This window comes from Lissotriton helveticus, chromosome 2_1 (genome assembly GCF_964261635.1).
Source record: "Lissotriton helveticus chromosome 2_1, aLisHel1.1, whole genome shotgun sequence".
Lineage (NCBI taxonomy): Eukaryota > Metazoa > Chordata > Amphibia > Caudata > Salamandridae > Lissotriton > Lissotriton helveticus.
In genome coordinates this window covers 1,106,567,578-1,106,591,891 of record NC_136059.1, presented here as the reverse complement: position 1 = coordinate 1,106,591,891, position 24,314 = coordinate 1,106,567,578, and the positions used below count along the sequence as shown (strand labels likewise).

At 41.6% G+C, this 24,314-nt stretch overlaps 1 protein-coding gene across 2 annotated transcripts in view; it reads left to right on the top strand.

Moving 5' to 3' along the window:
• The window catches only part of LOC144819610 (uncharacterized), a 1,262,544-nt gene that overhangs the window by 888,196 nt on the left and 350,034 nt on the right, over positions 1–24,314 (top strand). For both annotated transcript variants that reach the window (XM_078677431.1, XM_078677432.1), the window contains one exon: positions 7,390–7,488. In XM_078677431.1, coding sequence (XP_078533557.1) covers positions 7,390–7,488 — 99 coding nt within the window. The remainder of the gene's footprint in view (positions 1–7,389; positions 7,489–24,314) is intronic.

Sequence of the window (24,314 nt, the reverse complement as noted above, 5' to 3'; positions counted from 1 at the left end):
AAAATGGGCCATAAAATTTTATGATCAACCATGTCGAAGGCGCTGCTTAGATCAGCAAAGCATAAGTATAATGCGCCACCTTTGGCTTCGACATATTTCCCGATTATAAGGTCAAGATTTAAACATTGATCTAATGTGCCCCTACCTTTCCTAAATCCAAACTGGCTATCCGCCAGAATTGCCTTATCCTCAACCCACTCCTCGAGCCTGGCTAACATAACTCGGCTCATAACCTTTACAGATGAGTCCAAGAGGGAGATGGGGCGATAATTCTTTGCTTCAGACCTGTTGCCCTTTTTGAAAATGGGGATGATGATAGATTCCCCCCAGGTGCTGGGAGCATCTGAGCGTACGGCTGCATTAAAAACATTAGCAAGGAGGGGGCTCCATATCTCCGGGGCTGCTTTGTAAACATCAATAGGGACCCCATCGGGTCCCTGGGCTTTCCCCCCTTGCTAGCACGGATTCCTAACTCGACCTCAGCCACAGTAAAATTTAAGGGTAGAACGGGCCAGTTACTGGAAACAGTAACTGGACCACATTCGGAGCCAAAAATATTGGAGAAATGCGTTACCCAACAATCCCTAGGGACATTAGAGCTCAATACAGGGATATTGTCCTCCCTAAGAAAGGGAGAATTAACCGTTGCCCAGAATAATGTATTATTGTGTAACTCTGCAGCTTGGTTAAGTGACTCCCATGCTTCCTGCTGTAGATCCCTTTTCCTCTTGTTCAATGCAAGTTTATATTCGGCTCTAAGTTTGACTATTAAGGTAATGTTCCTAGGTTTCATGGCTAAGGCCTTTTTCAGCTCTGACAATAGCTTGGTACAACAGTGGTCGAACCAGCCTTGTCCGTGGCTACGCTTATCTCTAATTGGTCTGGTACACCTAGCATCAATTGATAGGTTAATGTTTTTAAAAGCAGTTAAAACACATTCACACCCAGTGTTATTTTTAAGGATAAGGGTAATATTTGTTAAACAATCAAAAACAATAGAGCCTGTAAATTCATCTGCTCTATCCCCAACCCATCTGAGTCTAACACCGTTAGGTCTGTGAGGTTCCACATTGGTGATAGTATGACCCGCGTCGACAGGGCTCGCGCTCCAAAGCGAGCAATCTAGGATAATATAATTATGATCGCTCAGAGATGTAACTTCGATCCTGGGGGCTTCACAGAGAGAGGTAATACTCAAGGACACAATAACACGATCAATCACCGAGCTTGACCTCCAGTTTTTAAAAGTAGGGATGGTCAGCCCGTTTGCATCTTTAGCGAAGTCCAAGATTTCCAGGTCATAATTACTAATGAATTTATTCAGAGTCTCACCATAACTATTGTGCCTAAAATGGAGATCTTCAGATCCAACATTGTTCACAACCCCACATACTTTCTGAGATGACAATTCACATAGGAGATGTTATAATCCCCCAACCAGATAAAATCAAAAGAAACATTACAATGATCAATTAGGTCATCAATAGTGCTAGCTAAATTTTTTACAACAGAGGACCTACTATCATCGAAAATATTATTATAATAATTAATTAGGAGGACGTTTCGGCCATGTCCATTACGGAGCCACAATATCTGCACATGTTGCCCCACAGTAAGATATTTTATAATCTTGATCTGTCTGTTTATTGAGATCAAGATTATAAGGCCTCCTTTGGCTCTCCCCGGGGCAGAACTAGCTGCCTGTAGATTAAACGATACAAACCCCTCAAAATGTAACTCCTCCCGACACCACGTTTCCTGGAAACAGAGGATATCATAAGTGCTAATAAAATCCTTCCAGCCCAAAGAGTCCCGTTTAGATTTTAAGCCAGCGACATTCCAACTGACAATAGAAATGCCATTAGATACATTAGTGCTGTGGGTATTCAGAAAAATAGGGCCAACTACCTCTTCCTCATTTGTAAAGTTCTCTACTACTCCGGGACCGGTTCCTTTTCGTAGGGATTGGCCCTCCACCATAATCGGGTCGGGGTAGGAGGACAAATCACATGTATCATGCACCTGGACAATAAGAGACTGGCCAGGAGCAAGATCCCCTGCCCTGGCGAGTCAGTCATTGGAGTCCAGAGAGCTTAAGGCTTGGAATCTGTTTTGAATAGGGACCCCAAATGCCGAAAGATGGGTAGGTTGGAGATTTCTGTTTCCAAGATTATGAGGATGGGTTTTGACTAGATGACTATAAAAAAAGCCAAGAGGGCGTACACTTATTCTGTCTTCCCCGGGGATTAAAGACGCTGCCCTTAGCAAAACTGTGGCCACATGCTGGGGGTGTTTAAAGTTGACAATGACACAGTCACCCCTGCAGGTTTTGCTAGAAGTACCTATCCAGTCAACCCTTCTGGTGGTAAGAATTTGATCGGAATAGGTAGTTGGGAAGCCACAGTTGTTGTGCAACCATGAGACCGTTTTATTTTTTAGCGGATCATGAGATTCAAGCTGGGGCCTAGTAGGGTCGGACTCAAAAGATGGAACATTAGTCAAGACGACCACATAATGTGCACAATCTGGGGGCAGGTCAAGTGGGCTTTTCCTTCTAGGTGCAATAGCTCTGGCTGGATTCGATGGGGCCACCTCAATAGCAGCAGGCTTATTCTGACAAGAGGTGGACGGTGGGGCAGAAGGTAATGGGGCCAGTTTGACTGCCTCTTTTGCTAACCCATCCCCAGTTAGCTGTTTTGAAGTTACTGTAATAGGGACTGGGCCAACATTAACAGGCCTAGACTTTCCGACCTGAGAAATATGCGAGTCAAGAAGCCCACCCAATCTATTTACTTCATTCGAAATCTGGTCCAGTTTATCCACCAAGGGTTTAATGATCTTATCAATCTTATCATCAATAATACTTATTAAAAGTTCAAACTGTTCCGTATTCATAAGGGTTGAAGCGTTCTTGGTTATCAACTCTTCTTCCCCAACAGTACTTTTTGGTAAAGTGTCACCTCTTCTTTTATTACGAGTACAATACACCCCCCCCCCCCACGGTTAATAGGTGCTTTTCTGCAAGCTCTTAATGCTCTGCGTGGTGGTGAGTTTTGATCAAGAGATACATTGGGGAAATTACTGAGGGCAGCAGAGCTATCTTGAATAACTGCCGGTTGGGATTGGATTTCTAACGAGGTATCAGGATTAACAGGGTCTAGTTGGTCGTCAACATGTAATACAGTATAAGAATCAGGAAGGGAAATACATTTAGTTGGGGAGTTCTCCTTCCCTAGAGACATCCTTCGCTCCTTATTAATTTTACTGACCACTTTCACCGGATAGTTATCCATAGTGGACAACACGGGGGGTTTTTAGGGGCCTTCTGTTTAGACATAATATATGGAAACGCACAAAAGACCTATGAAAATGTAAAATCGAATATATGTATCAATATATCAAAGCTTTCATGAAATCCAACGGAGCTGGTAGAATTAAACCAGCTCGACGAAATGTGTTAAAGGGCCCTAAACGTTTTGGAACAGTCAAAAGTTCTGTATGGGCACAAAATATTAAGTCTCACTTAGGGCCACAAATTACCTCTCCACAGGGGCCAATGGGGGAGGCCCAGCCCAGCCTCGGCCAGTCCCGGACTGTCTCAGACTGTCCGCCATTTGTCCAGGCTTTGTCCGGCACGTCCCGTGCACGTCCCGCGCTGCGGTAGTCAGTAATTGCTATATCTTCCGGTGTGCAGGGGGCGGGGCTCCTCGCAGCTGCTAGCACGCACAGACTCCTGGTCACTTGAGTCCCGTGCGGCGAGCGGCTGCACGGTCTTTTTGTCCCCTCACGAATGCCAGGCAAGATCCCTCTGTCCCTGGCCCTCCTCTGATGTTACCAGCTCCGGGTTGCGGCGGCAGGAATTGCGCAGCGGGACCCTGCGGCAGTGGGTCCGACAAGCCGTAATAAGGGCCCGGTGTGCAGGGGGGCGGGGCTCCTCGCAGCTGCTAGCATGCACGGACTCCTGGTCACTTGAGTCCCGTGCGGCGAGCGGCGAGCGGCTGCACGGTCTTTTTGTCCCCTCACGAATGCCAGGCAAGATCCCTCTGTCCCTGGCCCTCCTCTGATGTTACGGCAGCAGGAATTGTGCAGCGGGACCTCTAACTCAAGCCTGGGCCTCAAATAGCACAGGGGTCCCCCCGTGAGCCAGCCCGCTGCTCCCAGGCTCAGCACCTCCCCCGGGACCGGACGTATGGATGTGTAGGGCTGTGGGATTTACTGCTCTGGCCCATCTACCCCAATGGTGCGGTGCCCCAGCGGCTCCATCTATGGACTGCTAGCACCCAGTCCCTGGTGTGATATCTTTGTCTGGGAGCCTGCCCCGGGCCCCATGGGACAAACCACTTTGACGAGCCTAGGGGTCCCATGGTCATCTGAAAGACACCCCTCACTGCCTCACGTTACCTCACTGTCATGGGCCAAGCATGGGCCATAGGTCTCCTCCAGTTGTTGGGCATTCCAAGCATAGGCAGCAATGGGGCAGACAACAGCAAATGTATGGACATCTCCGGGATCTGCATCTGTCTTCCTCCAGTCTTGTGCCCTGCTTCTGGATTGGAGACTTCTTCTCAACTCAGGCTGATTTCGGGTTGTACAGCTTATGCACGATGCGGGCACCCAGGATCTAGATGGCCCAAACCTTGGTCCCCGGGGCAGATGTTGGCACCAAATTTACCACTGGGCACACCAGACACCTAGGTGTGTCAGGGTGTGCCCTTCAGGAGCCGAAGTGTGCATAGATTAGGATGGTTGGCGGGGTTTAGCATTGTGAGCACCTCGGAGCATGCTAAAAGTGCAGCCATCTTGGTTGGAGTCAGGCTACGCCCCCAACTTTCCAGACTATTTTGAGGAGTTCCTCCTGGTCACTTCTAAGGCTCCCTGAACTTCAGACGTAGCATGTAGAGTCAGGGCTCACTCTTGCACAGGCCGCTAGCAGAGTTCAGTACATATCAATTTGCAATTGGTCAGCTCAGCCACTCTAGGATAAAGGCATACAGAAGGTCAGCCATTTGACAAGTCAACCTCTCAGTCCTGGGTAAAGTGGGACCAGATCTAGCTCAGCAGGTCTCCTCACTGGTCACTTATATCAGGTTCATTCTTTGTTTGTTCTTCCATAGGTCCAGATGTGTTCTGATGAGCAGTGGGTGAAGTGCTACTTTTGCAAGATTCACTAGTCAGTCGGTGGATATGACTAACCAATTCAAAGAAAATCTTCCCAGGGAAACCCTTTTAACTTTTGCAGCACATCCTGTTTGCCTTACTACAGACTATCCCACATGCACTATTCTAAGTAAAATCCAACATAGCGCCAGCCTTCTGCACTTGGTGCTGGCTAGGGTCCCAGTCAAGGGTGTTACTAGAGAAATCAGCTGCTCTGTCTTCCTCAACAATACCAAAATTGTTTTGTGAGCAGCTTCCACTTGCACTGGGCTGGTGACAAACTGGCTCCAGTTGGCCCAGGAAATAAAGGCTTCTCTTCTCCTGGTCTCCTTTTACATTTAACTATGATATCAGAGTGGTCCCTTTCCAATTAAAGAAGTTCCTGAGCCCTCCCCGCATGCCCTTCCAGAACTGAGAGGAGTGGTGTCACACCACTCAACTGGAATATTTGTCCACAGCTACAATGTTGGACCTCCACTCACTCCAGGGGCAGTGCCTGAACAAGGAAATAGAACCCTTTAGTCAAGCAATGTCCCAGAAGAGAAGGGGGGTGGTGGCAGAAAATAATAAAGAGAGAGGCTTGCGTCTTCTGAATCTGCTATGAATCTTCTAGAGGGCCTGGTTAACCAGCTCTTCAAGCCCTTGTTCAACTTCCTCTGAGTAGTGATAATAGATTGTGCTACAAACAATAATACTTGTAGTCTATTCATGTAATCTATATATATATATAAAAACAAATGTATGTCTGTCTGTCTGTCTGTCTGTTTGTCCTTTATGCATTACTACACCATTCATCCGATCGCCATGAAACTTTGGGGAGTTGTTGAGTACACTCCCGCGAAGGTTTCTGGCATACATTTTTTTAAAATATCGGTCCCCCAGGGCCTTCATAATCTTTCGAATACTGATGTACCTACCAGATGGAAAAACAACAAATCTTGTATCCACAAGCACTCAAATAAATAAATAGAATTAAAACACCATGTATCCGATCGCCATGAAACTTTGGGAAGTTGTTGAGTACACTCCTGCAAAGATTTCTGGCATAAATGCTTTTAAAATATCGGCCCCCCCAAGGCCCGAAATAATCTTTCAAATGCTGATGTATGCACCCTTTATGCATTACTACACCATTCATCCGATCGCCATGAACCTTTGGGAAGTTGTTGAGTACACTCCCGCAAAGGTTTCTGGCATATTTTTTTTTAAATATCAGCCCACCAGGGACTTCATAATCTTCCGCATACTAATGTACGCACCAGATAGAAAAACAACAAATCGTGTATCCACAAGCACTCGAATAAATAAATAGAATTAAAACACCATTTATCCGATCACCATGTAACTTTGGGAAGTTGTTGAGTACACTCTCGCAAAGGTTTCTGACATAATTTGTTTTTTAAATATAGGACCCCCAGGGCCCTCATAATCTTTTGAATACTGATGTACGCACAAGACGGGAAAACAAAACAATTGTGTATCCACAAGCACTCGAATAAATAAATAGAATTAAAACTGCATTCATCCAATCGCCAGGAAACTTTGGGAAGTTGTTGAGTACACTCCCGCAAAGGTTTCTGGCATAAAACTTTTTTAAATATCGGCCCCCCAGGGCCGTCATAATCTTTCGAATACTGATTTACGCACCAGACAGAAAAACAAAAAATTGTGTATCCACAAGCACTCGAATAAATAAATAGAATTAAAACGACACTTTGAAATGTTTTCCATATTAAAATGAATAAGTTTCAATAAAAATGACAGAATGTAAATTGAATGTTCTCATAACGAGTTTCCTTGAATTTCCTTTCTTCGGAGATCGCAGCAACACGTGATGGGTAAGCTAGTCTATAATAATTTCTTGATAAATATTTCGGGAATTCCTTACATAGTTGTCAGTGGTCCACGTGATTGAAAATATCACCAAACAATACATCAGCATAGGTTTCATGTAAGAAGCATTAATCTGCTCAATACACTTGAAGTCTTTGAGTTATCACAAGCACTTACCAATTGTAACAATGCGCACAACAATGAGTCTATGTGCACCAGATTTCGAGTCTTTCACGGCTAGGGACAATGCAGGTAGACGGGTAAACTAAGAATTGTCATGTGTCTGTGTTCATGCTAACAGGTAAATTGTCTTTGATCCAATATCTTTGCACAGTTTTTAAATAGTGCACTAACCTCGAATCTTGTACTTGACATTGTCTTTTCTTGTCTTTCGTGCAGGTGGTTTGGTGTACTGTGTAGGCAATTCTGGAGTGGGACTAGAAGAAAAAAACCTCTTAACTGCTGGATGGCAATCTCAGAACCTTGCAGGAATCCCAGGTAGGTTGGGAGCACTGAGCAGTGTCCTTGATACTGGGCAAGTGGTCTTCAGGAGAGGAGGAGTAAGGAGAGACCGTTTTCATTGGATGCGAAGCCAAGCACTGTCTCATGGCTCGGGTACGGTATTCATAGCCACGCCCAAAGTCAAGAAAGCCTTGCACATGTTGCCGAAGATTCACAGGGCTTTGGGAGGCATGAGGCACCAAAGGTTATCTGGGCACAAGGCACGAGGCACAGGCAGATCGAAGACACAAGCACACAGACATCTTAAACAATTATGGCCTGGTGTATTCATTGAGAGTCAGCCCTGAGGGGGATAAAAGAAAATAAACATTAATCCTCCGTATAACGAAGTGGCATACAGTCCTCGGGGATATCACAAACGTCATCAGCAAAATGGGCCACACACCAATAGCCATAGGATCTCATGAATGGTAGTCACATGCATATATAGTGCAGGGCACCACATGGGAACCCAAGGTCATGATAAGTGACATACCTAATACCCAGGTCTTCCTGCTAAAAGGCCTAAGCCATTGTTTTTGCTCTGGGTACAGTTTTCACACCTCATTAGGGAGAGGCACTGATTGGGGCAGCTACTTGAAGGCCAATGCTAGCTACCCTGGAGTTCTAGGCAAACAAAGTATAACCTTTCAAAAGTTATTTTTTCTAAATACTTACCACAACTGAATCAGAATCAGAATCAGAAAGTACTTTATTCGGCTAAAATCATTAACCATGAAAGTAACAACAACATAAACAGCATACTACATAAAGAAACTGAATTAAAAAATAAACATACTAGTTATATTTCATTTACACTAATACTTTTCCTTAATTTCAATACATGTTTAAAATAATTTAAAAGAACCACAACAGTAAAAACAGTGTCCATTCTCTGACATTCTAAGAATGTTAAACTACATCTTTTTAAATTCATATCTTTGACAAAGGGGATTAAAAGTATTCGACGAGGAATAGAGTAAAATTTACAAAAAAATAAGATGTGAATATCAGATTGGGACGAGGAATCATCACAAGGGCAAGTAGATAAAGTCTGTGACCATAAATTCATCTTTGGGAAGGACAGAAGTCTAAAAACGAGATTCAATCTAAAACGGGTTAAAAGAAATCGATCATGATTTGACATCAACAGGGTCAAATAGGGCTGTACTTTTACTCCAGTCAGTATCTGGTTATGCCAAGCAACTGTCTTTTTGTTTGCTTCTGCTCTTCTTCTTTTATCCACGAGGTATTCCAAACACTGTTTTTTCAAAGAACTTCTGGGTATGGTTCCCATAGATAATGGATCCTCGTAGTATTCGCAGTGACCAATATCAAACATAAATTGCTTAATATATGCTAACCATTCGACCCTGACCGAATTTTCACTGTTCAAAATGTCCTGTATCACAGCCCGGTTAACTACACATTCATTGGTAGTCCACACCCTGTGCCACACGAGAATGGGCTGTATTCGAATTAAATCTGACAAATAAGGTTGACCCAGCTCCACATGACAAATGTAAGTAGAAACACTCTGTGGTACAGATAAGATATCCCGTAAGAAAATGTTTTCAGCAATTTGTAGTGGGTCAATATTCGAAAAGCCCCAGAGTCCCGCACCGTAAAGGGCTACGGATATACATGTGGCATTATATATGGTCAAGATTTCTTTTATAGGTTTTTTCCCCAGCTTTTTCATGAAAATCCTAACGGCCATTAAAGTTTTTTGGAACAAAAGAGTTCTGGCCTTTATGGCACTCAGCCAACCTCCTTGTTCATGAGACAAAATACCCAAATAGGGAAAACACGAGATAGTTTCCAAGGGAACCTTATTTAAAAACATAGTTTTCGACTTTTTACCAGATTTTGTGCCGCAGTTCATGGAATATGTTTTACCACAGTTAATTTTCAGATCTAAACTCAACATGAACTTTTCAAAGGATACTAACAGTTTCTGCAAGGCCAAGGGGGTTCGGGCCATTAGGACAGCATCGTCCGCATACAGGAGCGCAGGGATCGACCTCCTCTCCACTCTAGGCAAATCCCTGCACTCCTGCCGAAGACGATGTTCAAGTCCGTTAATATAAAGAAGAAATAGAAACGGGGCGAGAACGCAGCCCTGACGTACTCCGCGACCCACACCAAATCTTCTAGTGCATTCTCCCCCACGGCCATAGCGGACTGATGCCGTGGCACCTGAGTATAAATCTCTCAAGAAGCAAATTATGGCATCATCAATGCCCAGCCCTTGCAGGATATCCCATAATTTAGTATGTGAAACACAATCAAATGCCGAAGACAAATCAACAAATGTAAAATATAACCGTTCCCCTTTAACCCTAATATATTTTTGTTGGATAATCATTAAATTTAAACATTGTTCCACGGTACCCAAACCTTTCCGGAAACCGTACTGTAGGTCACTCAAAATTTCATTATCTTCAGCCCAGTTCTGAAGTCTTGCCAAAATTATTCTCCCAAGAATTTTTACAGATGAATCAAGAAGGGAAATTGGCCTATAACAAGCACAGTTTTGTCTCTCGCCCTTCTTGAAAATTGGCACGATTATTGAGGTGAACCAGGATGAATGCATGCCATTGGCTAGGGCGGCATTAAAAAGCTGTGCCAACATGGGACCCCAAATCTCCACATTTGCTTTATATAAATCTGCGGGGATCCCATCTGGACCAGCAGCCTTACCACCCTTAGTGGCATTTAATCCGGTTAAGACTTCCTCCAGGGATATCACCAACTTTTCCACACCCATTGCACTATTCACAGATGTAAAAACATTAGTCGAACATGGGGCATCCTGCAAGCTATATAAAGTTGAGAAGTGTTCCACCCATTTCTCTTCGGTAATCACCGTCTCAATACGGGCCTTGTGACTGTCGAAGAGAAAAGGTGCGTTAACTGCCCTCCAAAATGCCGAAGCATCTTTAGACTGTGCACCCTCGCAGAGTTCTTCAAGGGCCTCCTTTTTTATAACATTTTTCCTATTTCTCAGGGCCTTATTGTAGGAATTCCTTAACCCTCTTATTACTAAGTGATCCCGGGGAGATTTATGGATGGCATTTTTCAAGTCACTTAGTGCCCTGGTACAAGCGGTATCAAACCAGCTTTTGGTACGCCTAGTCTTATTTCTTAGCTCCACCCACAGACTTTTCTTAATTTCAAGGGCTATTTTATCAAAATGCTCTAAAATCTGAATGGAGCAGGCTGATCCCCCTAGGCATATAGAAAAACTATCTGAACAGGTATTTAACAATTTTGCCAGAAACTTTTCAGGCATAACCTTGCCCCATTTTAGAGTATACCCATGTTGCCTACCTAAAGTCAAATCAGGGGCTATATCTCGAGAAGGGGTATATTCAGAGGGTTCACAAAAAAGATTCACAACCTCTAATAATAAGGGCAGATGATCACTTAGGGGCAGCTCCAAAATCGATAAACTATTGATTCTATTACCACAACTATTTGATGCGAGAACAAAATCAATAGTGGACATTGCACCTCTGCCAACAAATGTCGGTTGGAATGGAGTGGGATTCTGAGCTATTTCATTCACGAAACCCAAATCATACATAAATACTAGTTCATTGATTAGGTCCCCAATCAAGGAATGTTCAAAGTGTGTTAAGTGTGTGTCTTGTTCTAACATTAGGCCACAAAGCCCCTTTTTACCCCTTGTACAGAGTGGACAGTTAAAATCACCCCCCCATAAAATTACCGTTTCCTTGTTTGATTTTTCTGTTTCATGTTGTATTTTTTCTCTAAGTTTTCTTAAGGTAATCAGTATTTGAGCTTTCGGGATATTATTGTAAAAATTAATCAAGATTACAGTAAGTCCCTTAGTACTTATGGTTATAAGTTGAAAATAATTCGAATTAGGTTTAAAAGTTACTTTCTCATATTTAAGCTTGTTCGAAAGGAAAGTTGTTAAACCTCCCTTCGCACGGCCATGTAGACCGGCCTCAGCTGGGGTAAAGAAAGTTCTGTACCCACTTAAATGCACGGGTTCTGTGGACCATGTTTCTTGAAGGACCACAACATCCCGGTCATTTACAATTCGGTTCAGTGATGGATTATCTATCCTATTTTTCAAACCTGCTACATTCCAAGATAGGAATGTACAGGAACCTTGTTTTTTATTTCTTCCTACCTCTTGCACCGAGGAGATATCACGGTCTATCTCCTTACATTGAGGGCTCACTTCCCCACTGTTATTCCCAGTCTCGTCCTTCTGAGCTATAATAATGCTAGAAGGAGAAGGTTCCTCACCCGTACCAGAATTTATATTAATGGTCAGTTCCGGGAGAAAGTTTATTCGACATCCCTCCCCTAAGGAGGGAATTATAGGGTTACTTTTAGGAGTGTCAGCCTCTACCAGACTCCGAGAGGTTGTGTGATCGGCACCCTTTTCATGTCAATCCACATAATCAAGGCCCGAAAACACATCGAATCTGTTATAGGTTGGTAAATTATAAGCTGGGCACAAAAAGTCCCTATTCTCTCGGAAATGGTTGGTATTCCTATAATCCATTCCAGTGGTGATTGGGAAAAATTGCCTCTGGGCAATACCAAAGTGTCCCCCAAGTTGGGGTAAAGCATTCGAGCCGTATCCACAATGGTTTGACGAAGACCAATCTACAGGTCGTCTTACTCTATCCCTACCTCCAGGCTTTTGGCCTGGGCAGTATGGATAGAAATAACTAAGATAGTGAGTAGAGATAGAGTCACTGCCATTTGACTCATACCAATCTCCTATATGACGAACTGCTCTATGGTCTTTGAAATTTATAATGATAACATCCCCTTTCTTATCTTTGGGTCTGGAGCCCACCCAGACTGATCGCCTCACTTTCAGGATTTCTCCATTAATGTGCGCTGGCAGGGGTCTGTTATTATATAACCAATGTGTTACTTTATTTCTTAGAGCACGATGATCTTCCCTAGCATCCATAGATAACTCGGGGACGCCTGCCATAACTATAGTGTAGGGAGCTGCTTCAGGCGGTAGGTCAACCATTCTCCTTTGGTACCGTTTTCCATTATGTGGATTTACGGTGCCATTCTCCTTACTGGTCTTAGGTTGGAGTATCTGTGGCCTTTCTACTACCAACATTTTATCCTCGTCTTGGCCACCTACACTACTCACAGGTTTAATGACAGGTTTATTTTGTAACGAAGTTACAGGTGGAACACTTTTAGGTATAGAGCCAGTTGGTTTTATCCCATCATGACCTGATTTTACGGGGAGAACTGGACAAGGTGATGCTAATTTAGGGACAATGACAGTGGCCGGTGGCACAGGTAAGCAATTAGGTTTCATTAAATTCACCCCCTGTATCAGATCAGCTAGTAATTGCGTATTTGTCCCAACTTTTCCATCTAGCTGTTCAAGTCTAGTATTACACAAAGTCATTCTATCCAACAATGGCTGAATTAGATCTTTTAACAGACTTTCTAGCCTCACAAATAAAACTGTCTCACCAGGGGTACAAAAATCAGTTATCCGTTGGGGCAAAATTGGGAAAGAAGGTAAGGTCGCCGCCTCGGTCACAACAGGAGTCGAACTCCTCTTCTGTACTTTAGCATCCCTAGTAGGCATAGGACAACCCCCTCTTTTTTAAATATTATAAGTAGTAGTTTTCAAAGGTGACAGCTGGGTGGAATTAGTAGACAAAGCAGGCGAAAATCTTAGGGAGTCCGAAAGCCCTTCATCCTCATAAGTACTGCTTCGACTCATGTGTGGAGATTTCAAGCTAACCGGAGTTATTGGTACTGAAAGTTCTTTTATCGAAAAATTAGATATACCAGTTTCATCCTCCCTTTTGCCCAAATTGGGAGGCCTGATTTCTTCCACACTGTTATGTGCATGTAATCCCAATGGGGCTGACCCTATGTTGCCTACACTCATTTTTTCACTTATCATGTTAACTACTTGTGAGCTTTTTCTAGATGCATGTAATTGTACTTTGTGGATTTGCTTCCCCCTTCTCTTTCGTGTTTTCGCCTTTTTAAATATTCTTGCTGGTGGGGTATAATTTTGTTTATCCACAGTATCTGAGTAGTCAGAGGGTTTTTTAACATGAACTTGTGCGGTCACGGTCACTACCCTACCAGAGGGAATAGGAGGTTTTTTGGGCGAGGATATATCAATTAAGAGTGCCTCATCCTGCGGCGTGGGAGAGTTCCCCTGCCCAAGAGAGGCACGTCTATTAGAATTCATCTGAGTAATTTTTTGGATTAAATAATTATCCATAGGCCCTTTATCTGACTTTGCCTTATTCATTTTACAAGCTTAAAGTTAAAGAGATTCTGAAATGTTTTAACAAGTAATTAAAATAAATAATAAAATTATAAACTAAACAAGAACAGGACGACTGCAACAATCAAAGTCAGCGCCTAGTCCTACATAAATATGACAAATATTGTCAAAAACAGTACCTAGCTCACAGGAGTCCCAAGACCCAGGCACACCAGCATCTAGTGCCCAGTCCAGTCTCTGCAGGCCTCGGAGGGCCTCAGAGGGCCCGCCCTTTGCCCGGGCTTAGCTCCGCGCTTTGCTCCGCGCGCGTCCCGCTAGCGCGTCTAGGACTCGGATGGCACAAAGTTAAATGAACTTTAACCTTTCCATGCCAATGGTGTTTTTCCTGCACATATACTGTGGCCTTGAGGGAAAGTTTAATATGCTGTTGGGACTTTGACAATTTCAACACATTTTAGGGGCCAGATCACATAAACTTGGGACTTGCCAGCAGTAATCCTAGTGTACAGAGCTAACAAATTAGCAGTACCAGACTTGTCTCACATATCATATTTCATGTGGTCAGTAGTGACTAAGGGTAGATGTGTGCATTGCATTTGTTGTATCCAGAGTGCAAAGATAATACATTCTGACAAAAAATTTCTCAGATCCTGAGAATACTGCAGAGGAGTGTTATATATGCTAATGTTATAGTTGCACAAGTGGGATGCAGTCCTTAAACAAGAGATACATTATGTGTAATAGTTACAGTTTACAGCAAATGCAAAACAATGTGATAAATAAATATAAGTGCCAAGTAGTTAGACTTGATGGACCAAGTGGAATGGGAGTTAGTCTCATTATGGGTCCCTATAGTTTTGTAGTTAACTTCAATTACATTTTGTCATCCATCTAAGAACCTGGGGCCAGATTTATCAAGGTTTTGAGTCACCCTTGCACAACGCAAGGGAGCACAAGGGCAATGCAAAACCTAAGTGAGATTTATCAAGCCACAGAAGGCCAACTTGCGAGTCCCTGCATGGCTTGATAAATCTAGAGTAACCCAAGGTAGCGCAAATCGCTGCCTGGAGTTACTCTGCAGCAAGGAGGCGTTCCATGGGTGGAGTGTGGGTGTTCCCACAAATCCACACATGGATTTTAGCACATTTCCAGATTTGCCATTAGTGGTAATGTGTCAAAATCCCCTGGACAAACCTACCTCCATTATAATGCTGCTGCATTGCCATTAGTTGCTGCCCATGTTTCTGTTGTTAATCCTTGCACTTTACTGAACCTATTGCTTGTCACAAGAATAGCAGTAGTGATCCGTGGAGTGTACTAACCATTATCCCACTATTTAAACAGATATTGTGCCAACGCCTCGCGTTCCAACTGCTCCCAGCATTCAAAACCAAGCAAATGTGTTTGAATAATAGGAGGGCAACAATGCATCCCTATTCTGTTTTCCTTCTGTTTCTCTTCTCCCTCAATTTTTCTAGCTGTAATCACTTTTATTTCCCATCTTTAAAAATGTATCTTCAAATGTTGAAGTTTATAATACAGATCCTTTATTCAATCCCAAACATCACTTTTTGGGAGACCCAGCCAGCGAATTTCATCAGGGCCTTAAAAAACGTGTGCATATAAAAGTATCAATGCATTGCATAAGTTTTTAATGTTACACATTTTTTTCATTTTTTTATTTTTTTATTTTTTTTAACATGTTTAAATAAAATCAAGCCATACGTTGGTGTATACAACTATGTTTCCATGATAATTCATCCGAGATTACCTAGTGTAAAGTTACACTGTTGCTATCACTTATCTGAATGGAACTGATTCTTATCAATTTCACCCTGCTTTGTTTCCTATTACAAGTGATTACAGCTAGTTGATTCATGTATTCTTATTGTGCTGCACCATGGTTTTTCTATTCTCCGTCCAGGGATTGTTTATATTCATATAAAGTGATATTGTGGTGATCTGCTTGGATTGCATAATTACCTATGTCATCTGAATCTAGAATGTATTATGTTTTACTTGCTTGAGACATTCTATGTGACACAGTTACTTGGGACCTGCAACAGCTGTGACCAATAAATCTACATCTAGAAGTAACTCTGTTTCCTGATTATTACTTCTCTACAAATTGGCGACGATATGTTCATGCCAGAGGACCAAATCTTTACTTAGAATTATCTGAGGCTACACTTCCTACATTGCCATTTTTCAATCTTAATCAATTTCTCTTTTTATTCCCACTGTCAAAAAACATACGCATCTTGGTTTTAATTGTAATTCTTATTTTAATTTTTACCTGAACACAAAGAGAACATCATCACCCATGAACACTTATGCGTAATTTAGACATTGATTTTTTCCTATTTGGCTCCTATGCTATTAACTCAGAGTCTGTTCATGCAGGCAGGGGTACTGAAATCTTCTACATGCATTCAAGCTTACATCTAAATCATACACACCTCTTATGTGTCACTGTCTTTACGATTGCCACATTGGCATACTTGCACTAATTCGCATTTATATACATGCAAATCAACCTCTATGAAGTGGTCTACATCAGATATTCTTCACGTCTATTTCTTATATACTTTTTCTTTTTAATTTTTTAGTGTGCACCAAAGTTTTCAGACAATTGTTTTACATTTGCGTGGTTACAGATGTTCCTTTCCCTTACTCTTCCATACCACCATGTCACACATACACTGCATCTCATGAGCGTGCCATAAGTCAATTGTTCATCAGTTGTCTTATATTTAACATGTACACGCTTTTCTAATTTTACCGCATTCACATGCTGAAAATCATTCACCCCGTTTCGGGCGTGTGTCACTTTCTTTACCCCAGGTACTTTATTAGCCTTCTCAGTGTCCTTTGGTCAACATACCTGTTATTTATGTGTGTCAAAGACATCTTAACTTTTGTGCCCTCACTCAACTTCCTTTCAATTTTCCATTCATACTGCCATATGTAACGTAACAAGCAACTCTTAAACAGGTTTGGTGACAGGTAATCCTTGTTCAGCAAGTGTCATGGCTTTTAAGCAACTTTCAGACGTACCGCATTTTAGTCAATTTCTACTCTCATATTGTATCACCAAATGGATCACACACGTCCTTATTCCAATCCCTGTTTTTGCTACATAAGCCTTTTTACACAAATCTCTGGAACATCTCCCCTCCCTCTCATACCATATTGTTTGACATGTTGCGGGCTCCCGTACTAGCATCCAAATCACTTGAATGACCTGTGCCTCTATAGGATTCATTAAATAGGCATTTAATTGATGTAATCAGTTTCACCTGCTCCTGACATAGTCCCTTCCCACTCTTCTCTCGAATGGGGGCGACATCTTAACCTGGTGTATCGGGCGTTTGATTTTTATGTTCTGAAGGTGTTCTTCTTATATATTTTTTTTAACTCAGTTTCTACACACCATCAATGAAACATATATATCATTCCAATTCAGATTCCCCCGCTCGATCATTGGGATTCCTTGTTACTTAAAATGTCCGAAATGTTTTCCTCATGTGAGTGATTTTGTGGGCCATCTTGTGCTTATATTTCCCCTCGATCTATATGAAGGGGATTCATTTCCACATACCTGACCAGACGTGTTCTAAGAAAATCGTCCATAACTGGAATATGCCCACTAATTTGTTTATAATGTTTAATTTGTTGTGATACATCCTATACTTCGAATGGACATACAATTATCCTCTTCTAATATATTAATATTGAACATACGCTGTCCATTCCTTATATTACATGGTAATTCCTCATTTACAATTTCTAATGCTTGATAAAATTTCTGGGATGAATTGGCACGGAAATGTGTTTGTATACACCAAAGTATGAATTGGTTTTATTTAAAACATTTTAAAAATAAGAAAAAAAAATGTGTAACATAAAAAACTGTAAAGTTTTAACCTATGCGATGCACTGATACTTGTATATGTACCAACAATTTTTTGGACCCTGATGAAGTCCCTGTAAGGGATGAAACACGTGGGCTGGGTTCACCAAAAAGTGATGTTTGGGATTGAATAATGCATCTGTATAAAAACTCCAATGTTTGATGATTCATTTCTAAAGAAAAATAGACTATGTTTACAAGGACAAGGAAAACAACAAGGATACATTGTTGCCCTCTTATTTTGGAAAAACAATCTATTTTCTGCACAATTGTGATGAATTTTGTACTTTTACGCGTACCGCATTTATAACATTTGGCATCTCATTCTCTGTCTGATTACACAGATTGCTCCGATTGGTCCATGGGAAACAACCAACGATGAGCCGGGAGTAGCCTGCCAGAGCTCCCTGGACATTTAGTGGAGACAGCTTTGTGGTTGCTGGTGCGCCAAAGCCAAGACTGTCTGCGCCCATCCATGCCTAGATAGCGCCACGGGCCAGGCACACTGCCCCTCCTAACTCTCATAGGCTAGTCTATTCTGCTGTTGGATTTCATGTTCATAGAGCTTCTCCATGGCCATGCGGTGAGCACATCTAAGGAATTATCCTTCAGATGCAGGTCCTGCAGTTTCAAACTCCATCCCTCTGGACATCCCACTAGCCTCCTCTTCTCTACCTTTTCTAAGCCCTCTGAGTTCAAGTTCTACAGCATCAACTATCATTCCCTAGTTCATCACCACATGGACATCTTTGATTTTATCCAGGACGTTACACCCAACAGTTTATTTCTTACTGAAATTTGGTTGGGCCAGAATACAGTAGTGAAATCCTCTTTAGTGTTTCCCCAGGCTATTACTTAATGAACTTTCAGAAGCTCAATGGATAAGAAGGCGGCACTGCTGTCATTTACAGAGATATGCTAGCTTGCAGTCTGACTCAATGTTCTATCCCTGACTGTGAATGCACCCTTTTTAAATTCCCTGAATAATAACTTTACTTTTCTGGGGCTTTTAATCTACCATCCCTCGGGCCCCGCCAAATTATTCAGGGAGGCACTGACCATTTTCATAGCACCTCTGGTTATCAGGCTAGCTAATTTCAACTTTATTGGCAAACTTGAGACCACGCACAATTGCAATTTCGCCAATTTTATAGATGACTTTGCTGCTATGCAGCTAACCCAATTAGTTACTAGTGCCACCCTTTCTGCTGGTTATCTGTTAGACCCAGTCTTTTCAAATCTTAACTGCCTACAGTCCACCCCTCCTCTGTTTCCATGATGTGGACAGACCACTTAATGATCTCTCTGTCTATCTGCTTACTCCACTTAGCAGCTTCTTTGGTTTAAGACTCGACCCACAAACACCCTTGGCAGAAGCTCGACCTTCAAAAATGTGGGCACCTTATTCAGGCAAGCTGCCCCCACCTGGTCTTTAATGTGGTGGGAGTTAACAAATCCTTGAATCCTGTCTTACCTCAGCCCTAGATGTCCTTGTTCCTGTTCAACAGGTCCCAGTAAAGAAGATGCTCGCCGCTCCATGGTTTTGCGAAACCCTAGTCTTGGCCACAAAGCATTGTAAGACTCTAGAATGCTCCTGCAGAAAAACCTACGATCATTTACTTAAAGCAAATTACAGAACAGAGATCAAATCTTAACACAAACTTATCATGAAATCCAGTGCCGATCACTTTGTGAATAAAATCAGTAATAGCAATAATCCGACCAAAGAACTTCTCAACCTAGTGAATAGCCTTCTAAAACCATTGCTTTCTGCCTATTCCATTGAAGTCTCTAGTTCACACTATGAGAAATTAACAGAGTATTTCATTGGTAAGATTGATGAAAACTACCCTCACTCTCTTTTGGTGACTCCTGATGTTTGGCCAGATCCCATGGTGCAGCCAGTAGTCAGCTATCCTAGAGTTTTGTTGAACTCACTACCCTCTATGTGCTCATCTTCCTTTTCATCCTTCTGCAGCTAAGTGAAATCTGGTTCATATGATTACCTTATTTCATTAAGTGTCAATAGTTGCTTCTCTCACCATACTTAGAGATTATGAACCTCTCTTTGTCTTCTGCCTCTGTGCCCAGCCCTTGGAAGCATGCTAAAGTCACCCCCTTTTGAAGAAACCATCTCTTGATGCCTCTAAGCCAGATAATTTTCACCCCATTTACTTACTACCTTTCCTTGCCAAAGTTACGGAAAGGCATGTCTTTTTAAAAAAATAATTTATTAACAACATGAGAGATACATTGAAAACATATATGTAACAGGGTTAAAAAAAGGGAAAGGGAAAGCAAGTAGAACATCAGAACAAATAATTGTTTTTTCAAAACAAGATCAGTCAATTGCAAATCAGAAGTAGCAGATACAAAAAATACAGAGTTAAAATCTTAAATAAAAGTACCCCAGATTTTATCCAATTTCGTTAGTGAACGTGCTCCTCTTGTTTTAGCTAATGAGGATTCCATAACATATGTTTCTCTGACCAGAGACCACCATTCCATAGCGTGGGGTGGGTTCCGTGATATCCACACCCGAGCAATAGTCAATCTAGCACATGCAAGTAAGATAGTTATAAGGTCTTTCTGTGAACTGTTCAGAGTCTGTACACCTAGCAGTACCATTGATGCATTGAGAGAAAGAGGTCTAGCAAGTTTTTGATTCAGAACCTGTTCAACTCTTAACCAGAATTCGGACAATTCAGGGCATGAGAATAGCATATGTTCTAGATCGGCCGCTATTAAATCGCATTTGGGACATTTAGATCGATCACTCTTGGGCTGTTTAGGGACCATTTTGATATTCTAGCTGGTGTATAATACAGACAGCATATTGTTTTGTATTGTTGTAGCCTTATACTAGAAGACTGTACTAATCTATTGATACTGCAAAAAGCTGCAGAGATCTGATTAGCAATTATGTTTGTACTCAGTCTTATACTCCATTTCTCTGCCAATTACACACAGTCATCAGTTTTATGGAAATTGAGACATCTGTAGCCCTCACTAATTAAGGATTTGATCTTAGCCGAGTAATAACAATTCCAAATATCTGAATCTGAGATCTTCCTCAAATTCATACTGCGTATAAAATAATCTCAAATTTGTAAATATTTAAACCGCATAGCTTCAGTCAAATTATACAGGATCTTTAATATCTCAAAATCCATAAAACCATTGTTACCATAAAGGTCCCTCAAGGTTTTTATTCCAAAAATAGCCCAAATATTGCTAGCCCCATCGTGAAAAATTTCAGGAAGTCCTGGATTGGCCCACAAAGGAAGTTTAGGATGAAAAAGCGTGGTCCTACATATAGTGAGAATCGAAAACCAAATTTTGACACTCTCTCTTGCGGTCTTAAATGTGACCCTTTTAAAGTAATTGGGGTCATTCACTTTAGCTAAGAACAAATTGGAGTCCTCTCCTAACTTAAATTTGAAAAAATAATACTGGTTATTTGAATTAAGTAAGCTACGGAGACGACCAAGGAAAGCTGCAAAAAAATATAACCTGAAATCTGGAAAGTTAAGCCCCCCTTGCTTTAACGGAAGTTTGAGCAGACCAATTGATCGACTGGCTTTTTTTATACCCCCAAATATAGCTACTAAAGATCCCGTCTAGCTTTTTGAAAAAAGGATTGTTAACACCTAATGGGATGGATCTGAATAAATAAATAAATTTAGGGAGTACCTTCATTTTAATTAGATTAATCCATCCAATAATATTAAGTGGCACTGTATGCCATTTGTTTAGCATAACGAATGTTTCTTTAAGTAAGCGAATGTTTCTTTAAGTAAGATCTCATAATTGAGTGCAACTATTTCACTTATTTTAGGAGAGATATTAACATCTAAGTATGTAGACGTTCTACATACCCCCTGTACTGGGGCCTGGGATTTATAATTCATTAATATCTGTGTTTTATTGATGTTTAATTTGTATCCGGACACCGCCCCAAATGGAATACCCGAGGCTTCCTCGGTTATTCCATGTAGAGCTTTTACCACATCCGTAGAATATATCCCAATATCATCAGCATAAGCTGTGATTTTTAAAGAGTTCAGGCCAAAATCAAAAGGGGCTATTCGAGATTGAGTCTGTAAGGCAAAATGAAACGGTTCCATAGACAGTGCAGACAGCATGGAGGCTTCCTCGGTTATTCCCTGTAGAGCTTCTACCACATTTGAAAAATATATCCCAATATCATCAGCATAAGCTGTGATTTTTAAAGAAATCAGGCCAAAATCAAAAGGGGCTATTCGAGATTGAGTCTGTAAGGCAAAAAGAAACGGTTCCATAGACTGTGCAAACAGCAAGGGTGACGGAGGGCCCCCTTGCCGAGTACCCCGAGATATTATTAAACTAGAAGATGTCATCCCAGCATAGCTAATTTTAGCAGTTGGATGATCATATAGAGCTTGTAACCAACTTAAATATTGGCCTTTAAAACCAAGGGCTGTTAATGTTGCCCAGAGATAATCCCACCCCACTCGGTGGAAAGCTTTTTCAGCATCCAACAATATCATACCGAGTGGGGTGGAATTTACCTCCGCAACGTCGAATGCTGTTATAGCCATATTTACATGAGCTGTTGTGTCTCTGCCCATGACAAAGCCGTGCTGTTGAGGGTTTACCAAATGTGGGATAAATGGCGCCAGCCATGTGGCTAAAACACTTTTGCGTCAGTATTTATGAGTGAGATGGGTCTATATGACCCACACTCGTCAGCTGGCTTATTTTTTATTTAGAAAAAATACAATCTTTTTGTAGTGTTCCACGAATTAGGGGCTTTTCCGCCTACGCCAATTGAGCTAATTACTTGACTAAAAAGTGGGAGTAATTCGTCAGTGCAAAGTTTGTATAGTTCTAATGGTAGCGTGTCTTTCCCAGCAGCTTTGCCCGATGGCAATGCAGCAATTGCAGATCTAATTTCAGTCGTGGTTATATTCTCTGTCAGAAAGTCAAATTCCTCTATTTCTCTATTTTTTATTATATTAGCATCCAAATATCTTTGTCTGTTTTTTTATAGTAGGATGGCTTTCTGGGGTATACAGGGCGCTGTAATAATTGACAAATTGCTCCAATATATGTATAGGTTGACTATATACCAGATTATTAGGTCCCTTAATTTTCTTTATCTGTGTTTTAGCATTGTCGTCCATGACTTTATATGCTAAAATGTTACCTATTTTATACCTGCTCTCGTACTGAGATAGATGATATATTTTCAATTTTATACTGTTTTTTTCTCTAAATATGGCTTTCAGAGCAGATTTAGAATTCACCAACTTATAACCCAATTCAACTGCATTTTCTAGACCCTGACATAAAGCCTCCGATAATTGATTTTCCAGTGACAATATATCAGTGATCATTATTTCGGGTGCTTTCTTACGTTCTAGATTTTGACTCCAGACAAAATGTTGCGTTAAACCCCCCTCTACTGGCCTTACAGGCGTCCCAAACCATAGTAGGTAGAGCAGAATTTATATTTATTTTTATGAACTCTATCAGATGTTTCTTAAGTTGTAAGATAATAGGGTACTGGCAGAACGTAGAACAGGCACTATCAGATATATTTGGAAAAAAGATCAACTTAGACCCAGCACTAGTTATTTTTGGTTTAAATTCTTCACTTGGAAATTCCATGTCTAGAGCACAGATTGGCCTATTTTTTAATTTAATCCTGTTGGCCCATAGGGAACTATGTATATTATGAAAAGATCCAGCTGCCCCCCTATCTGAGAAGTGGCTTAGAGCCACACTTGCAACCGCAAGGCTAGACCGTACGGAAGGTAACGTTTGGGCGCCCTTGGTGTGCTGGGGAAAGGCACTAAGGTTGGTTTAAGATCGTCCAAGGATTACACCAAGCCTCGTACAAAGAAGCAGGCCTGGCGGCCCGTAGTGTATGCAGGAACATGGACCATGGGCATTCAGGATTAAAGGGGTCTAATGTAACGATTGCAGACGCTTACGGTGGTATGAGGACAATCTAAAAAAGAAAAAAAAATGAGTTGTAAGATATACTATTGGTTTGATAATAGATATCTAGGGAAGGAAAATAGCCTTGGACCCTGCCTTTTTTGTGAGATGTTAATGGAGATAAGAATTGGTTTGTGGTCAGAAGTGACCCTTGGGCATATCTCCATGCTGCTGGTTTCAAAGATCTTATCTGAAACCCAAGCCATGTCGATGTGTGTACATAGCTTATGTGGTGCTGAATAATAAGTATACCCTGCTGCATTAGGATGTATTATGCGCTATGCATCCTTTATGTTATGTATGGGTCCCAATCCTATATTGGCGGCTCGTGTCTTGCGCATCCGTTGAAAAGCTCCCCGTCTAGTTGTATCTATGTCATAATTCATTATGCAATTAAAATCCCCCATAATTATGCGCTCTCCTTCCCATTCCAACAATTCCATGTTCAACTGGTCAATAATAGAAGGATCATCTGTATTTGGTCCATACATGACACAAAATACATAGTTACGATTTTCCAAAACTAGTTGAGAGATAGCCCATCTTCCCCCGTTATCAACTGCAGTTTTGACAACTTCTGCTCTAAATTGTTTCTGTTTCAAAATAGCAACCCCTCGTATAGAGACATTCAGTGCTGAGCAAGCTATTACA